Source organism: Benincasa hispida, chromosome 11, assembly GCF_027475165.1.
Source record: "Benincasa hispida cultivar pf3 chromosome 11, pf3_genome.v1.1, whole genome shotgun sequence".
Lineage (NCBI taxonomy): Eukaryota > Viridiplantae > Streptophyta > Magnoliopsida > Cucurbitales > Cucurbitaceae > Benincasa > Benincasa hispida.
Genome location: NC_143488.1, coordinates 17,441,659 through 17,461,298, shown reverse-complemented (window position 1 = coordinate 17,461,298; position 19,640 = coordinate 17,441,659). Strand labels below are relative to the sequence as shown.

Genomic DNA, 19,640 nt, shown 5'->3' with positions numbered 1-19,640 from the left:
AATCGTGTACTATGTCAACGAGTAAATAAATGAATCTATAGACATTGTACACAATTAGAACATAAATTATGTAGTATGTATACAATTTACTTGACGTGGATTTGACCTAGACACGCACTCTAAATCTAGTGCCAATCGGGTGCCAGTTGTGGTGTTAATCTCAAAACGTAATTTTTTAATATAACAATATTTGATTTTGCATGGACCAAAAGATCTAAGCCTGGAAGAAAACCAAAATTTATAAGAGTATTCAAATTACCTTATAAAATGATTAAATAGATTGATCAAAATATTTGGTCCATGGTCTTCTTCAACTTTTCAACTCAAACCAAATATATGCAATCCTCATTAGTAGGTGGGGAACAAGAGGCTCGAGAAACATATAGTTTATTGGGACCATAGTCTTGTATTTATAAGTTGATACTTAAGATTTTCCATAACCCCCTTGAATCAACGATTTGGTTTATAGACTCAATAGACCACACCATTATATTGGAGCTCATAATTAAGATTACTCCACGTACCGGTTGAATAGATCAAATTTAATTTGCTCTTTAATTTCATACAAATTATTAATTTTTAAAATAATTTTAATAATCTTCCCACTTGAGTAAAAACTTACTTTTAATCACAATTTGGTTCATTTTCTTATACCAATTAAGAATCAACACAACTTTCATCACAAATATAAATCACAATTCAACTTTCAATAATCATACACAACAAATAATTAATGATCATAAGAAAAATTCAAAATTTTCTTTATCAACTAAATCTTTTTGTTGTTGTAAAGAAAAAAGAACTCTTGTCAAGAAAACCTAGGGACAAGATTTTAAATTTATGATTTCATCACAACAAAAATGTTATAAACATAAACTTCAATTGTATAATTAAAAAAGTACTACAAGTGACGGTTATCGATATAAGAGCTTTTTAACCTGCTAGTAGTGAACATATCTTAAATTGTGTTACATTCTTTAATTAAGAATGTAACACAATTATATATCCTTTTGTTGAGTAGGCTCAAGATTATTATTTAGGTCCAATTAAGAGTAGTAAAAAATAATTGCATTTCATTCTCCATATAAATACCAAAGCGGAAGCATTAGACTTTTAGTATGAAATTTTTCCTTCTTTATTCAAAGACATTTATTGAAACATAAACTTGACTTCTTTAATGATTTAAATATTTCATAGTACGCATAAATTCTTTATTCTTATGTTATTTGAGATCGATCTCACAATATCATTTCATACTTTGGAAGATATCCATACAAGTTTTCATCTTATACTAAAACCTCAATATTAAATAAAAAGTTCTCTAAACCATACTTCCATTTCATAAACTACGAAATTTAGAAATCAAACTTTGAATTAATCTAAATAACACGCAAAATGTGTTATTTCTATGGTTTCGTTTTAACTATTTTTTTAATTAAAATTAGTGCTTTCACTAATTTATTGTCTCTTATATTATCGGATTCGATTGTTAGGACGAGAAATAGAAATAAATAGAGCTCAAAAGAGCACTTTGAAGCTTCCAAGCTATAAGAAGTATCTAAGAGGATCCTATAACGTCTAAACGCCCAAAATACATTAAAAAAAAAAATGAAATTTCAACTTATTTTTTGGTATTATTTTCTCACAACTTTGTATATCACTAAAAATATTGCATCCCTCTCCAATTAATATCCATAATATTTTCGGAACAACTTTTTTAAAAAATATGCTTTATAGTACCTTAGCCTTAAAATAACTGAAAATACCCTTTTGATCTAAAGAATTTTCCATTAAATACTCATCACATTTAAAACAAATAACAATAAGAAATCATGGGCCAGTCTATTACATTTGGGTCCTATCATATATAATTCTTTTAGGGAATTAATGTACTATAGGACTAATATTTCACAAATGCACTAAAATTTAGTAATATTTCGTAACTAAATTTTATAACATTTTAGGACAATCTTAATCTTTTGTTATTCTCTCTCATATTTTAATTTCATAACATTTTAAATAAAAAACTTTATCGTTTCCAAATTTACTATTAATTATATAAAGATTTCATTTTTTTAAATATTGTTAATTATATTATCTCTCATCAATAAATTTTTAAAATATTTCTTTTTCTTATCAACATCATTTTCAAATTTTGATTTTGTTTTTTATTTATTAATTCCGATTGATATCCATTTAATGCAACATATTTTAAATTAATATTTCTTTCATTTTAGAAAATTTCATTTATTTTTTTCTATATTCCTAATCGGAAATTGATCACCTCTCTATTGAAATCTCAAGTATATGTCGAATATATTGGTAATATACTGAAAAATGTAAATATAAATTGCATATATCATAGTTTATCTTCTAGCGCGTTTACAAATATACTCGAAAATGTAAATATACATCGCATATATTGTATGGTATATAGGACAATATATGGTATAATTGTCTTATTCATGTATTTATCAAATATACCCTAGTTTATTTCTATAAAATTCAAATATATAATGTTGTATATATTAAATACGACTTGTTTTCTCTTTCGAAACTTGTCGATTCTTACTTTCATTTAGGATAGCAACAATTTTTGAATTTTTGGAGAAACTTTATGCTTTACTACTTGTGATTTTGAAACCATAAGAAACTTCACTTACATTTTTTGGTATATATATACATACATACACACACACACACACATATATATATGTATGTATGTATGTATGTATGTATGTATGTATGTAAGTATGTATGTATGTATGTATGTATTGTAAGAGTATATCAACATGCAGCAGAAGCAACAAGGATCAATAAGCATTCAAATTCATTAATTTTGGCAGAAACTAAAGTATGCTCATCTAAAATAAGAGGGTTTGTAGTCATACCTTTGTAGAACTCTACAAGATCTTGATCAACATCATTTGTCTTCTTCAAAACTCACCGTAAACCACCTCAAGATCTTCCCCACTATCCTCTTGGAGTTTTAGAACGAGTTGTAGGACTCAAGAACAGCTTGAAGCAATGGAAAACCAGGGAGAAACTCACTGCACCAGCTTGTTTGAAGAACACTTTCTTCAACCCGAAATTTTCAGTAAAATCTCTTTGAATGCATGCCTCAATTCCACTCCAATCTTCTTTATTTATTACAGGTGAACATACAAAAAAGATCACTACATGAGTTGCAGCTCATGTTTGGAGTAATTGAAGCCAAGGGAAGTGGTGTTTGTATGAGCAAGTAGAAGATGAGTAATGGAAAAACTGATTTTTCCATTTTGTGTTATTTTTGTAATTTTTTCATTTTTTTTCAAAATCAAATGATTTCAAAACTGAAAATATTATTAATTTTATAAAATTAATTTTCTAATAAAATTAATAAATAATTATTTAAATAATTCTTATTAATTTAATATCAAATATTAAATTAATTTTCACACAAATCCATCTTCATATTTTTAAATCATATTTAAATATAAATTCTCCTATTTCGTTTAATTCTAATTTGAACGTTTCAAATTAACTTATCAAGCTACTCTAAAGCTTATCCATTTACAAGCTAGTAGGGGGACCTCGTGGACCATCAGATCATGGGCTCCAACGATCCGAGATTAATCGATAAACTCATTAGACCAAATTAACCCCCATTCATTAACTAATGGGACACTCCACTATAGCTCATAGTTGAACTCCCCTCACTGTAGATATATTATGTCCATTTAATATAACCATAATCAATAAGTTGATCCTTCACAGGTTGCGCACAATCACAGCTGGGTCAAGATAATTGTTTTACCCTTGTGAATACATGTTGTTTCTTAAGTTCCCACTGATCCTCTAATGAACAATTTTTATTCATAATACTTATGAATCAAATCCTTTCTCCATCATGAGAAAGCGGGGCCCCGATTGTTCAAGACTTGGAATCAGAACTTAAGAGAACAACTTATCTGCTAACCCTAATCGGGTAGGAGTGAATTCCATCTTGCAGGGCTATGTCCCCAGCTATTCATCCGGTCTTATCCCCAAAATGGGAGGCTTATTGAGCAATGTTGTTGGACTACTCTCACCGTTTGCAAATCAAAGGATAATCCCGAATAAACAGAAGTTCATAGCTAGCTTAGGATTAAGATCGAGTTAATCTAAGTTACTTAATAAATGAAATAGTCAGTTTTAACAGTAAACAGATGTTAATAAAGAAAAGTGACTATTTTCGTGGTCCTGTCTATATGAAAACTCATTGCATAGGATGCCCCTACTCACATGTCTCAACATGAACAATCTGTGAATCACATCATTTGTAGCACTTTACAACTTCTTGTAACAACTAAAAGGTTGGCCGCATCCAATAGTGTTATCAGGATAAGATACCTAATTTCATCCATATACTTATTAAACCATTTAGGCTATATAATGTTAACTTGATACTGTTTATGTCACTACATAAAGTTAAAGTATTCAGACTATAGTCATGGATATATTTATTAGATTTTCATAATAGGATACAAAATCAATAACTTATTATTATTGATAAATAGAATATTTAACACGAATTGCGAGTTCTAGAACATTCCCAACATGTATGTATGTATGTATTTAAAGTGAGTAGTAAGGAGGGCTGAAAAAGTTAAACTGGGTCAGACTTTTGTGTAAAAAAATAACCCATTAGGCTATTCATGTAAAAAATAAGGAAGTTTAGAAATTTGTATAATTATACCTATTTATTTAAACTATAAATGTGTAAAGTCCTTTTTTTTTTTTTTTTTTGTATCATATAACTGAGTTGAAGCATTTTTGTATAATTTTTTTTAGAATATTTTATGTACAATATGAATCCAAATTTATTTTATTCCAATGAATCTAATATAATTTTGTCTGACTTAACTAGACGAAACATGTACAAATTTGCAAAATGATTGTTTAAGTTAAAAGAAAATGCATGATTCAAAAGTATACTCTAAACTCTATTTCTCAAAACTCCCAGCATTACATCTGTACTTAAGAAAAAACCAATAAAATAGAGTGCTATCTATAGTTTATTAAATATATATATATAACTTATTAATAAAAAAAAATTCAAGAAAAATAACTATCATGAAAATCGATTATTTATGTAAAAGAAAATTACACCAGATACATTTGACATGTGAACTAATGGGATTATTTTGGTTGTGCTGCTAGTAAAACCACGTAGCACGTTGATCACATTTACACGTTTTTTAGTTGTGAGGGGTATTAGACTTCAATCAATTCAGATCAGTCTCGTTTCTGGTAAGTTCAAACCCTCTTTCTCTCTCAGTGTTCTTCTTTGATTCTTTGAAAGTTAGAAATATATTTGTATAATATTGTTGTGTTTATGGGGTACTTGGTGTAAGTATTCATGGAAGTACTAATTGATATTTGTGAATGAGAGAAATGATTATTATAGAGGTGGTTGATAATTATAATTATTGTTCTATGAAAGTGTATTATTGATATACAAATGTTGGTGATTAGTGTATTTATTTCATATTTGATGAGTATATGTAGTGGATTGGAAATATTAATTCTTGTTTGTGGATAAATTATTATAGAAGTGTGCTTCATTAGAAGTAACTTTGTATTTAGTTTTGTGGTAGAGTTTATTGTTCTATTTATTGTTATATTTTAGGTTTGAGTTCAGTGAATTCATAAGTGGAAGACAAATATTGATAGTTTGCCATGCAAAATTTTTTATATTTTTTAATAAAAAACAGTGACGGACATTTTCTGACCCAACATGAGACATATAATGTTATTTTTAACTTTTTGACCGATATTAAAAATGGATTCGACAACGGAATTTTAAAAAAATGGACAATAATTGAAAAAACGGACATAGATTCTGGACTTCAATGTCGGTTTAAAGGGCTTCAGTAGATTCTGAGCTTCAGTTAACAACCCACATTAAAGACAGTGTTATTAAAGCCATTTAGTGTTGGTTGTCTTTAATGTTGGTTTAAAACCGACATTAAAGAGATTTAATAACACTATCTTTAATGTCGGTGACATTAAAGCCCATAATTCTTGTAGTGATAGTTATGTTTTCATTTGAAGATTATTTTTGTATGTAGATGAAGATGAAGAGAGAATAGTAGAAAGAGATGATTTATAGTAGTTCGACAACAAAGTCTACATCCAATACGAAGGAGGGAGCAAATCTTATTCAGGGGATGAAGTATGAAAGACAAAACTAAAGCTAAGTATTCTTTTCTCTTAATCATTCTCTCGAGCTCATTATTTAGGATATGGAGCTTTATATATGTGAGAATGAAGAGTTAGTTACAAATTTTGTTATTGACTCATTCTTATAGATTACTTTCACATTTTAATTTGACTTCTGTCTTTAATATGAACTCAGCTCAACTTAACACTCTAAACACATACATATAAACTCTATTGATACATGAACTTAACTTAGCATTCCAAACAACAGTTAAAAATGATAAAGGGTTAACTGACCAACCTATCACGACCGTAGCACTATCCCATGTTCCATTTTGACCCATCTTTTGCTGTCTTTAAAGTTAGCTTTGGTATTATTATTTTAACACCACTACGACAAACAAGCTTTTGCAAACATGACCTTCACGTGGATTTTAAATGTCATTTTAAGAAAAGCTTATAATATTTGCAAATTACTTCCACTCTTCCATTACTCCATTTCTAATGGCAGATTATTGGAGATGATGGGAAATAAATAGATATTAGGACATATGTTATGGGTGAATTTTAACCATAAAGTCAAATTTTGAAACCATAGACTCAAGGCTTGTGTGGACTTCATTTGCCCAAAATTTGGTAGGAGTGTAAAAGAACCCGAGAGAGATAAGTCAAATTCAAGAGCATTGACTTCACCAAGCAAAAATAGTTAACCCATCTTTTGGTTTTTCACCTCAAACTACCTCGTATCGATAGTGGTGGATCCAAAATTTTTTTGTCAGATCACAAGTTCATATAAATATAATTTTAAATATATCTATATAATATTCAAATCATATAATATTACCAAAACGAGTATAACTACATAGAAGATTCAGAATTTCATGTTAGAAGGCACAACTTTATATAAGGTTAAAATTTTTGCACATTAATGTCAGAATTTGTGTCATATATAGTTCTTAAACTTTAAAAAATATATACTAGATCACTGACATGATTAGCGTGTCTAATATGTAGTACCTGGCTTCTAAAAAAAAAATAAAGTAACCATTGGCTACAAAATTGAAATTATGAGATTCGATTAGAAATAAAAATAATTGTTTGTCTAATACAACCATTAAATTTTTAAATTTTTTAATATTTAGTGAGATTTTTAGATACTAAATTGAAAGTTTACCTAATTTTTAAGGGACACATTAGAGTTAAAATTAAAAGCTTAGATATTTATTAGTCATAATTTTAAAAACTAATAATTAAACTTATACCGACTCGAATGTTGTTTTAAAATAATGGTAAAGTCATTATAGTAAATAACAAAGCAAAAAAAAAAAATTATGTGAAAGTGATGTTTATTTGACTTAATTTTCAAAAACTAAAATTGAATAACCAAATAGTTACTAAATGCGCCTAAAATTTAAAAAGTATTTGTATATAAACATGAACATATATGTGAAAATAATAAAAATGGAAGTTTTTTAAACTATTATATATGTGTGTATATATATATATAGGATAAATGCAAATATAGACATTAAACCTAAAGTATTAGCAGATATAATATAATGTAAAAAAAATTGCAAATATGGCCAAATTTAAATAGTCTATAAGTGATAGACCATATTATTGGTAGGAGTCTATCAGTGATAGACCATATCACTAGTAAGAGTCTATAAACGATAGAAGTCTATCATTGATAGACTTATCTATATTTGTAATTTTTTTAATTTAAATGATGTTATACACTTGGTTATTATTCTTAAAAATGCTACAAATTGCAATTACCCTATATATATATAATTCCTTAAAATTCAAATATGGATGAAGTTCTAAAATTTGGTTTGTCACTACAGCCTTACCATCAATCACAAAACTGAATACTAATCTGATAGTCGAAGTGTAAAAAACAAAGTTTGATTTACCGTTCTACAAATTTACGGTTGATTCTCAACACTACACAAGAAAAAAAAAAAAATTTAAATTCCATTATTGAAATGAATAATCATTGTAATTGGAATACTAATAATCATGAAATTTTGAGTAGAAATTCCAATAAACGCGTAGTGGACCAACTTAGTCCCAAAAAGAAAAGGAAGAAGAATGACTAATAAATCAAAATATGAAAGGCACAATTCCCCAAATGGGTCCCAAAGAAAGTTGCTCAGTACACTCTTCTTTCCAGTTTTCACACTAAATTGAAATTCCCATCTCTTTCCTCTTTGTCTCTATAAATTCTCTTTTACATTCCATTAAGGAAACCAAAAGAAGACTACAAAAATGGGCTCTCAAAAACCCTCATCCTTCAGCTCCCTCTTCTTCCTTATATTCTCAATTTATTTGTTTAGGGTTTCAAATTCTGCCTTAGTTCCTGCAATCTATGTGTTTGGTGATTCATTAGTGGATGTTGGAAACAACAACCACTTGAAGCTTTCACTAGCCAAAGCCAACTTTCCCCACAATGGACTTGATTTTCCCACCAAAAAGCCCACCGGAAGGTTCTCTAATGGCAAGAATGCTGCGGATTATGTTGGTAACTCCTCACTTAAACCCTAATCTACGGTTCCGTTAAAACTGTTCATATGATATTCATGATTTAGCATTGATGTTGAGGATCTCACATATAATAAATGAAGCGACGACTTCACCATCTTTATAAGATATATAAATTTACTTCTTTTACTGTTAATTGATTTTAAGATGAAATCTACGTTTACCTAACATTGTATCAAAGCACGAGGTTTTGAGTTTTTTTCTTTTTAACTATTTAAAGTCGTTTTCTCTTCCCATTAATATTGAATTTCACTCATCAAGATCTTTAACAAATTTTCAAATTCACAAGTGTATGAAATTTATTGTAATCCATCAACTTAGGTTTTTTGGTTGATCGATTATTTAACAAACAGTTGAGAGAGCTTAGAAGGACCTAAAGTATAAAAGATATATTTTCTCTGCCTGTTATTTTTAAAAGTTTAAAATTGAAAATCATTTTTGTTATATATATCAACATACATTTGGATTTTAATTTTTTTTTTCCTTCATTTTTCGTTTTCATGTTATATTGGGTAGAATATCATTTTCAAATAGAAATTTGGTATTTATACTTATTAAAAAAAAGTTATTGAAATGTTGACCAATTAAATTATGCCATCAGTCCTTTCAGAAAAAGAAAAGTATGACATTGCAGTCCTTTAAAAAAAGATTATGCCATTTCAACATCTTTACTATATAGTTTTTTTTCCTTTAAAAAAATATGAGTATGAATGATATCTAATAATCTGCTACTATAGAAAAAAGAGTATTTTAAAAATTATATATAAAAAAAGATAAATAGTATTATATTAACTAAATCATGCTTAAGTCGACATATGTCACTTTTTCTTTAATAAAAAAACAAGCGAGAATTTAAAATTTTGTATTAACTATGGTAAATTAACAAATAAGTTGAATTTACTTGTTTTTTTTTATTTTTTTTATTATTTTTTTTAATATGTGAGTTGGAGGAATCAATTAAACCTCTGACTTTAAAATTTATAATATAAACTTTATGTTGATTTGAGTTACACTCATTTGGACCATATATTTAATTCTATTCTTCTGAATAACATGATAATGAGCCATGTTTACTACTTTACAATTAAATTACTATAATCATAATAAATTTTTCTATATTATTCATAATTCACAAAATATTGTTAACTAATCATCTGAAAATTTATTTAAATAGCTTATTTTTTATATTACGATTGATTAATTATGTTTACTTTGTCTAAACGAAATTTTATAATCTATTTGACATGTTCACGCCTGACCTGCAAAGCAAGTTTTATATATTGCTTTCCATTGAACTTTTTTTCTACTTTTATCTTTTGAACGATACTATAAATTTTATTACAAGAAAATTTCGGCCTTTAAATTTGTTTATTAGGAGAACTGTCTCTTTATCTAGGGAGAATTGTCCATTATATGTACATTTAAACCCAAAAAAATACAGCATCTTTAGATATGGCCACATAGGATCACACGTGGCCATGCCCATTTATGGAAGGAACGTGTGATGCTGACATTTATTTCAAAGATTATTGAGAAATATGAGTGTTCATTCTAAGGTTCATACCGATGCTCATTGGTTGGATTTAATTGAGTTGAAAGATTTTTTAGATTCAACTTAATTGTTCGTGTTGTAAATTTCTTCAATCTAAATAACCTTCATTAAAAAATGAACCCAACCAAATCCAACCATAAAACATTTAGGTTGGGTTGATTCGATCAGATCATTTATTTAAATTTTTGTTATAAAAGGAAGTAAAATATTAATATATAAAAAATCGATAATAACTATTTTCATAAATGAATTAAGATTAACCCTCAAATTCAATTTATATAATGTATAATCTTTTTTCAAAGTGCAAAAAACAATTATTTAAAGTTAATAATAAGTTCGGGTTCGTTTGAGTTATTTTAAGTGATCTATGAACCGAACCAACTCAACCCATAAAATTTTCATTTATTTGAACTCAACTCAACCCAGAAGAGTTTATAACCCATCTCAAACCGAACGTGTTGAGTTTGGTTGATTTGTTTTTTTGGGGTCATCGAATTTTTTTAACACCTTAACCATACTTTTTCAGGAAAAAAATTGATGAAGGATAATATTAAAACAAGTAGCATTTTAAACCTCATAATTAAGTGTAGAAAAGGAGCATAGCTCGAGATCAGGTATTTCGATCTTTCATCTTGACATTATAAAAAAAAAAATTAAAAGAAAAGGGAAAAGAGTTTATAGTTAAATGTATAACAATAGTTTTGAAGAATCAAATATAGCAATTTATTAATGATAGACACTGTCTTCTATAAACTTCAAGAACTAATTTAAATTTTATTGTATTTATAAATTATTTTAAATTATGTTATATCTATTAATATTTTATAGATCGACAACTCTCTGATTAATGGTATTCCAATTAGTCTAAGGTTGGGCCTTGTATTATGGATTAGTATATTTGTTGATAAAATAATGAAACAAAATAATTTATATGAATATAAATTTTTTGCTCTCATATTTGTTTTGAAATTTTGAATTTGATGTAATTAATAAATGAAATATTGGCAGCCGAGAAGGTGGGGTTGCCGACTTCACCACCATATTTGTCTCTCATTTCCAAGTTTAGAAAGGTTACCAATACGACACCGTTTAAAACAGGCGTTAGCTTCGCTTCTGGAGGAGCCGGAATTTTTAATGAAACAAATAAGCTTTTTGTAAGTACTCTTCCTACAAAACTATTTGAACAGAAATTTAAATTTATTTGTATTTAGTTTTATGTTTTTTAAATTTAAAATAAACGCTTGATTTTTTATTTTCCTTAGTTAAATTTTAAAATGAAAATAAGTGAAATGGAGATTTTCGAAAATAGAATAATATGGATAACTATTTACATAAAATAGTAAAATTTAATATTATTTGATAGATGATGATACCGTCTATCAGTATCTATTAGTGATAGAAATTGATAGAAATCTATCATTGATATGATGTGTTAGACATTGATAGAATTCTATTAGTGTCAGTATTTCTTTGCTATTTTTGTAAATGGTTTGACATTTTTTCTATCTGTGAAAATTTTCTTTTTTGAAAACTAATTTTTTTCTTTGAAAATTTGACTTATCTTTTTAATATTATTGAAAATAAATAAAAGAAACTTATAGATAATACTAATGTCTATAAATTTAATTTTTAAAAACTAAAGCCTAAAAATTAAAGTCTAGTTAGTAATTATTTTATTTTTATTTTTTTTTTGCAAAATTAAGTTTATAAACACAATTTTCATTTATAAGGATTTTTTTCCTCACTTTTTACTCATGTTTTTAAAAACTAAGACCCTGATTGGTAACCAATTTGTTCTTGATTTTTTGTTTTTAAAATTTAAGCATTTTTCCTCTTCATTTTTAAAAATGATTTGCATATTTCCAAATTTCAAAAATAAAAAACAAATTTTTAAAAGAGATATTTTAAAAATAGAAAAATAAGGAAAAGTATTTACACAAAATAACAAAATTTTAATCTTCTTTGACAGAGGATGATAGATTTTCAGTTTCTATATTAGACTGATAGAGGTTGATAGAAGTCAATCAATATCTATCTGTGATAGAAATCGATAAAAATCTATCATTGATAGAAGTCTATTAGTATTTATCAGTATTTTTTTTTTTTTTGCTATTTCTGAAAATAGTTTGATATTTTTTCTATCCATAAAAAATTTTCTTTTACAAACCTAATTTCTTTAGTTTTCAAATTTTGGTTTGTTTTTTAAGTGGATTAAAAATCCAAATATTTCCTTCAAAAAAAGGTAAAAACATCAAACTAAATAAAAATGGTTATAAACGGGATCTAAATTATTTGAAAACAGAGCACATTTTGTATAATAAGTAATTATGTGTTTTGTTAGTAATTTATATATTCAACATATGTATAAATATAAATATAATAGAAGATAATTTAATTTATTTTGTTAATTTATTTAGAAGCAATCGGTGGCAATGGACCAACAAATTGAGTTTTATTCGTCGGTCTACAAAACTCTGGTAGGAGAGCTGGGATCCCCTGGAGCAGCAGAACACCTATCTAAATCTCTGTTTACGGTTGTGATTGGAAGTAATGACATCTTCGGCTATCATGAGTCGTCCGATCTGCGTAATAAGTACTCCCCACAGCAATACGTGGACTCGATGGCCTCCACTCTCAAGTCGCAGCTTAAGGTATAATATAATATTTATTTATTTATTTAAGGTTTTAATTATAGGTTCGATATTTTTACATTCCTATATATTCGACATCTATACGAAGTTCGATATCTATCGAAATCAATATTTACTCATTTAAATTTATTTCTTAATTTTTGTTTTATATTTTTTTGAAAAATATCTATCGAAATCGACATCTTATTAATATTTCTACTGAAATTTTCATGGTTTCGATATTTTCATCGACATTTATATTTTAAATTTTGATTATAGGATATTGTTTTAAATAAAAAATTTATTAGCTGTATTTTTAAATATTAAAGATTTTACCATATTTGTAAATAAGTTAATTCATATGGTAACATTTAAAAATAATTAATGTGTTTATGTGAATTAGAGATTTTCCTTTTTCTAGTCGACGAAACAATTATTGTGATAAAAGGAAATTAAGATTAAGATAAGATTTGAATGGCCCTCGTTTCACTCTGATGAGACAGAAAGAAATCCAATATTTTTCCTTTTTTAAAAAAAGTTTTGAAGTTGATTTATGTTTTAACCTAATGGAATTATAGACCTTAAAGTTTTAATTGATTTGTAATTAGGATGTTTCTTAAATTTAGTCTATTATTTTCAATCATTTATTAATTTATTTACTCATTAGTGGTGGATGTTAAAGTTTGTTGAGGATATATTAAGTGAATGGGAAGGAAATTTAGAGGAAAAAGGTCATCCAAAAAAAAATTGATATTCTACCTATTACATATAATTTTGAAGAAATAATTATAAATTTTTATCTTTTTTCTCTTCTAAATTTATGCCCATTATTCACTAAATACTATTTCATATAAAGTTTATTCATATGTAATTTTAACATTTCTCAACAGTAAGTTTCAAGATTATGACACATTTTTTTTCTTATCTACTTTATGAGAAATAGTTAATTATTTTCAAGAAATATTCATATAGCATTTGAAAGAAGTATAATATACAAAACATGGTAAACAACATTAAACAATTGAAAATTAAAATATACATTTTTATCCCTAAATTTCAAAATATCACATTTTTATTCTTAACGCTTAGTTTTATTTCAATTTGGTCTCTTAGTTTCAAAATTTATTCTTTTAGCTTTGATTTTTCATTCGATACTCACTTTTCGATCGTAAGCTATAATTAATTAATTTCCACTACCTTTTCATCACTATTAAAATTAATTTTATATTAAATTGCAAAATTGATCGATCCCTATAATTGGAGAAAGTTAAAATTTTATCTTTATGATGGTTTTAAAAGTCAGAGTTTAGTCCTTATAATTTAATAAACCCTAAAAAATACTAAATAGTCTCTATATTTTAATAAAATCATGATAAATAGTCCACTAACTTTCACGAAATCATAGAAACCAAATTTACACTTTAATCTTAATTTTAAAAGTTCACGTCACGATTATTCAAAATCAATTAACCAAATATAAGATGATGAAACTTTAGAAGATAAGAAGCAACCAAAAGAATGAATAGTTAGATAGAATTAGAAGCATAGAAATGAAAGAATAATGTAAGTTTTGATGGAATGAATGGCAGAGATTGTATGGGTATGGAGCAAGAAAATATGTGGTGGGTGGAATTGGGCCAGTGGGGTGCGCACCATCACAAAGGAAGAGAAGCAAAGGAGGAGAATGCGATGAGGAAGTCAATAATTGGGCAGCAATTTACAACATTGCTCTAAAATCAATGCTCCAAACACTAAAAATGGAGCTCAAAGACATTTCATACTCCTACTTTGATGTATATCAAGTCATGTCCAACTTCCTTCGTTCACCTTCTTCTTTTGGTAAATTCCACTCTCTATTTTTTCTATTTTTATTTGCAACCTTCTCTATCAAATCACCTTTGCTAATTATTTTATTTTTTATTTTTTTAAAAAAATTAAGTCTATCTCATCCATGTTTCTTACGATAATTTGTATTTTTAATAATGGTTGAATTCTTAACCAAATTCCAAAAATAAAAATAACTTTTTGTGGAAGTAGTGTCCATAAACTTAATTTTCAAAAACACCCACTTAATTTTTGGTTTTTAGTTTTCTTTTAAAATTAAGCATATAGACATCCATTCCTTCTTTGAATTTCTTGATTTGTTATCTATTTTATACAAATGTTTTCAAAAATCAAGTCAAGTTTTGAGAATTAAAAAAAAAAAATAGTTTTTTTTTTTTTTTTTTTTTAAAGTTCTTTCTGGTTTTGGAATTTGGTTAAGAATTTGACTCTTTTACTTAGCAAAAAGTTACAAGAAATTGAGGAAAATTTTGTTTAATTTTTAAAAATCAAATGGTTTTAGCAAATACGCGTTAATGTCAGGTACAAATAAGGAGAAATAAGGCACCCTTTGAGTCTCTAGGTTTTGAGTTTAGTTCGTTTCCATTTGATCTTTAAATTTTAAACGGTTTCACTTTTACTTCTAAGTTTTGAGTTTAGTTCCATGGTTTCAAAATTTAAATTCATTAACAAATATTAGCATCCAAGACTAAAAGTGGGTAGGAAGGTTAAAAGTGCAAATATACTAAGAAACAAATAGAAACAAAACTTAAAACACAATCGTGAAAGTGTAATAATTTGAAACTTGGAGATAAAAAAGATAACCTTTCCTAAAAATAATTAATTTTGGTCAGATAGAATACAAACAATAAAATATTAAAAAAAAAAAGAGAGAATAATCTTTTGACCCTATATATTTTGATTTGGTCCTCAAATTTTAAAATATTATATTTTTACTTATGAATTTTGAGTTTAATATCTATATAATTCTTAAATTTCACGATACTATATTTTCACCTTTGAGTTTTGATGAGTTTTAAATTTTATTGAATAGATTCGAATACGAGTAGCTTGAGTTTAGTTTTCATATAATTTGTATTCATAACAAAAATGGTATTATATATCTAAAGTGTATATATGTTTGTTATGTTTGTGACAAAAAAACAGGGTTCACAGAGATTAAAAGTGCTTGCTGTGGGCTTGGGAATTTGAAAGCAGATGTTCCTTGTTTACCAATTGCAACATTTTGCCCAAATAGAAACAACCATCTCTTTTGGGATCTCTATCATCCTACACAACAAGCCCATTACATGTTTGCTAATTATATCTTTGATGGTCCATTTACATACCCACTCAATGTCAACCAACTCATTGCTCTTTGAAAATTAATACCACATTCATATGCATTATTCAAGAACCCACTAGCTAGGACAAAAAAAAAGCATCACAATGTAAAATTATTAAGAGATGATGTTCTAGGGATAATTCCTTACCTTGTTTCTTATTTCTTTGTTTTATAGGAAAAAGAAAAAAGAGGAAAATTTTGGTTCTAGTTTGTTTTTTATTTTTTTTAAGTATAATAAGTCAGGTTTGAGAATTTGAACTTCCGACTTCATAGAATACCGTAATTGAAAGAGATATGGGTGGTTTGTGTCATTATATATGTGATATTTTGTAATGAATTTTTACTTGAAATATAAAGCTTGATTGTTTGACATTTTTCACTTAATGTTACATGCTCATCCATGCTTTCAAACTCCAACCTTTTATGCTAACTTAAATGGCAATTTTTAGTTAACCACATTATTATATAAATTTAGTAAAGTGAAATAACATAAGAAAAAGGAGCAATTTACAAATGTAATTAATTAAGCTAACTCATTACATTACAAAGGCATCTATATCTAATATAATCCTTTAGAGAAGTTAGCTTATGATGATTACATTGTTTTAAATCCACAAGTACAAAACAAATGCAATTTATAAGAGGTATTTTGGGGTGTTGAGTTGGTTATTATGATCCATGATTATTATAGTCACTATTACACTAATTCATGTTTGTGGTGCATACTATTTTAATTGGTAGAAAAGAGGGACAGAGAGGATATGTAGAAAATCGTAAACAGTGTAACAATGAGAGATTTCAAATAGCATTATTGTGTATAATTGTGGATTATAAACGGTTGGAAATACCACTATTATATTTGGAGCACCAAATATGGAGTGAGCCACGGACATTAAGTTAGGAGGCCAAACAACCCCTAGAGAAAATGACAAAAGTATGAGGGAAAAAAAATAAAGGTTAAAAATTGATAAAATTAAACAACCAACCATCCCCTTAAAGGTGATAGCGACACTCGAAGGCTTATTTTTTAGCTCAATTCAATATCTTTCAAGGATAATTGAGCTTCACAAATCCAACACTAAGGAGTTGTTTGGGGTGCTGAGATGATATAGATTTCTGTGTTTGGGGTGCAGAGTTGTATTGTCAAAGTTCATATGTCTGTGTTTGGGTGTGCAGAGTTATTATGTCTGAGTTTATATGTCTATGTTTGAGTGTGCAGAGTTCATATGTCAGTGATATCTGATTTAGTTTTTTGTACTCTAAAATAATTTGCCTGTATGAACACTATTTCTTTTAAATCTTATAATTCAATTATTATATCATTTTAGTTTTTTATATTCAATTATTGTCTTTTAAATAATACTTTATTATTATTGTTTAAAAAAAAAACTCAGTCAAAATTTAAGATTAATCATAAATAGTCAACGAAATATCAATATTAAGAAACTAGATTATTGAGCTAACATCCGGGGAACTTGAATTCTTTAAGTCGGGGGTTGAATTTCGAGAATGGGTATGTCTATTTCTCTATAGGCCTATTTGTTCCACAAATATTGCTATGAGATTTAAGACCGATATTTAATATCCTTGTTTATTTCACATGATTCCACTTTTTAAAACCAAGAATATTATTATCTAGAGAACTTTAAAACTCATGTGGCATGAGTTTTTTAATACTCTTCATACTTGTGGGATTTTATACTTAGAAGATGAGAGATTGATTAATTAATAAATTAATATCAATCAATCATCATTATTAATTTTAATTGATTATTAAATATAAATATATTATTTAGACTTAATCAATTTCAACTAGTACATTTATATTGATATTTTATGTTTTCTTAACTATTTATTATAAAATGTTATCATTAATTATTAATATTGTAATTAATTTATATTTATTATTTTTATGAATTAAATAATATTTGGTTAAACATATTAATTTATTGGTATTTTAAGTGATTAAATAATTAATCAATATAATAATATATTAAATAATTAAATTTAATTATGACTATCTTACTTCTTTTTTTACATTTGATTAAATAATTATTTAGTTTTAGTTTTAGTTTTTATATTCAAAATTGGTAGATTAAATATATTCATTTAATTTCAAACGTCAATTATTGTGCAAATTCAAATGTAGACATTAATTATTCCAGACATTTTAAATCTAAACATTTAATATCCATATTTGTGAAACAATACCTACCATCCAAACGTCACTAAAGATTAATAAAAATGCCTTATAGACTCCATGGGATGGTGGTTTCCAAAAATGAAACTGACCTTGGACTTCCAAAGTAAAGTAAAGTAAAATAAAATAAAATAAACCCTAAAGGTAGGTGTGAAATGACCACCTTAGTTTGTTTTAACTTCCAAAATTTACACAGCAAAATATAACATTGTGGAGAATGTAACGGTTTTTTGAAAAAATTAGCCGAAATAGCTCTCTCAAGTTTTTACTTTTCAAAAATAGCTTACTTTTCTAAAATTGGTCAGAATAGATTTTTTGGATCTATCTCACTCGAGATTAGTCAATGAGATTTTGTTAAAAAAAATTAAAACTTTCTAAGTCATCGATTGTTTTGGGCCTTCTCAGCACATCTGGCCTAATTACACATCGAGATTCTACTGCATTTTCCAAATGTTATGTAATCTTCCCAAATCTTATACAAAATCTTATCTATTTTCAAATTTTCTATCATTTACCAAATATTATATCAAAATACTTACTTAAAATTTTAAAATTATGAAATCTTTAGCCTAATTTTTGTTTCCACGATTATATGAATTTCAAAACTTTCAAATAAATTTACCAGTTATCCAAGTGGATCTCAATTAATTGCATTTTGATTTTTAAATTTTTGGAAAAGATTAAATTTTGCAAAGAAAAGAAAAGTAAGATATATGGAAAACATATAAAATCTCGGGCAAATTAACACTGAGATTCTATATATTTGGGGTTTCTCGGTGAATTCTCGCACCGATTAACAAAGAGATTCTATATATTTCTCATATCTTAATCTTTTTCTTTTTCTTTTCTTAGCAAAATTATATCTTTCTCAAATTTTAAAAATTACAAGTCATTTACTTGAAAAGCATTTGGATAATTTGAAAATTCATAATCGTGGAAATAGAAATTGGGCTAAGGATTTGAAAAGTTATAAATATTTGATAAGGCTGTTTTCAAATATTGAGCTATTTACAAAATATAGCTGATAGACTTCTATCAGTGTCTATCAACGTCTATTTTTAAAATTTTACTATATCTTGTAAATATTTGTAAATATTTTTAACAGTTTTACCATTTGAAATAATTTCCCTATTTCATATAGTATTTGGTAAAGATTTGGGAAGATAATTGAATTTGTATAAAATTTGAAAATATATAATATTTTGTCTGAGTTTGGGAAGATTACATAGTATTCATAATATTTGGAAAATGTAACAGAGACTTAGTGTGTAATTTGGCGAGATGTACCGAGAAGGCACAAAAAAATCAATAGGTTAGGAAAAGTTAATTTTTAAACAAAATCTCGGTGAACAGTTAACACCGAGA

At 26.7% G+C, this 19,640-nt stretch overlaps 1 protein-coding gene across 1 annotated transcript; it reads left to right on the top strand.

The window, feature by feature from the left end:
* Positions 1-8,324: 8,324 nt before the first annotated feature.
* Positions 8,325-16,459, top strand: LOC120089910 (GDSL-like Lipase/Acylhydrolase superfamily protein). Its single transcript, XM_039047351.2, has 5 exons — positions 8,325-8,707; positions 11,288-11,433; positions 12,697-12,930; positions 14,499-14,748; positions 15,898-16,459. The coding sequence occupies exons 1-5, from the start codon at positions 8,455-8,457 to the stop codon at positions 16,110-16,112; spliced, it is 1,098 nt and encodes a 365-aa protein (XP_038903279.2). The 5' UTR covers positions 8,325-8,454; the 3' UTR covers positions 16,113-16,459.
* Positions 16,460-19,640: the final 3,181 nt, after the last annotated feature.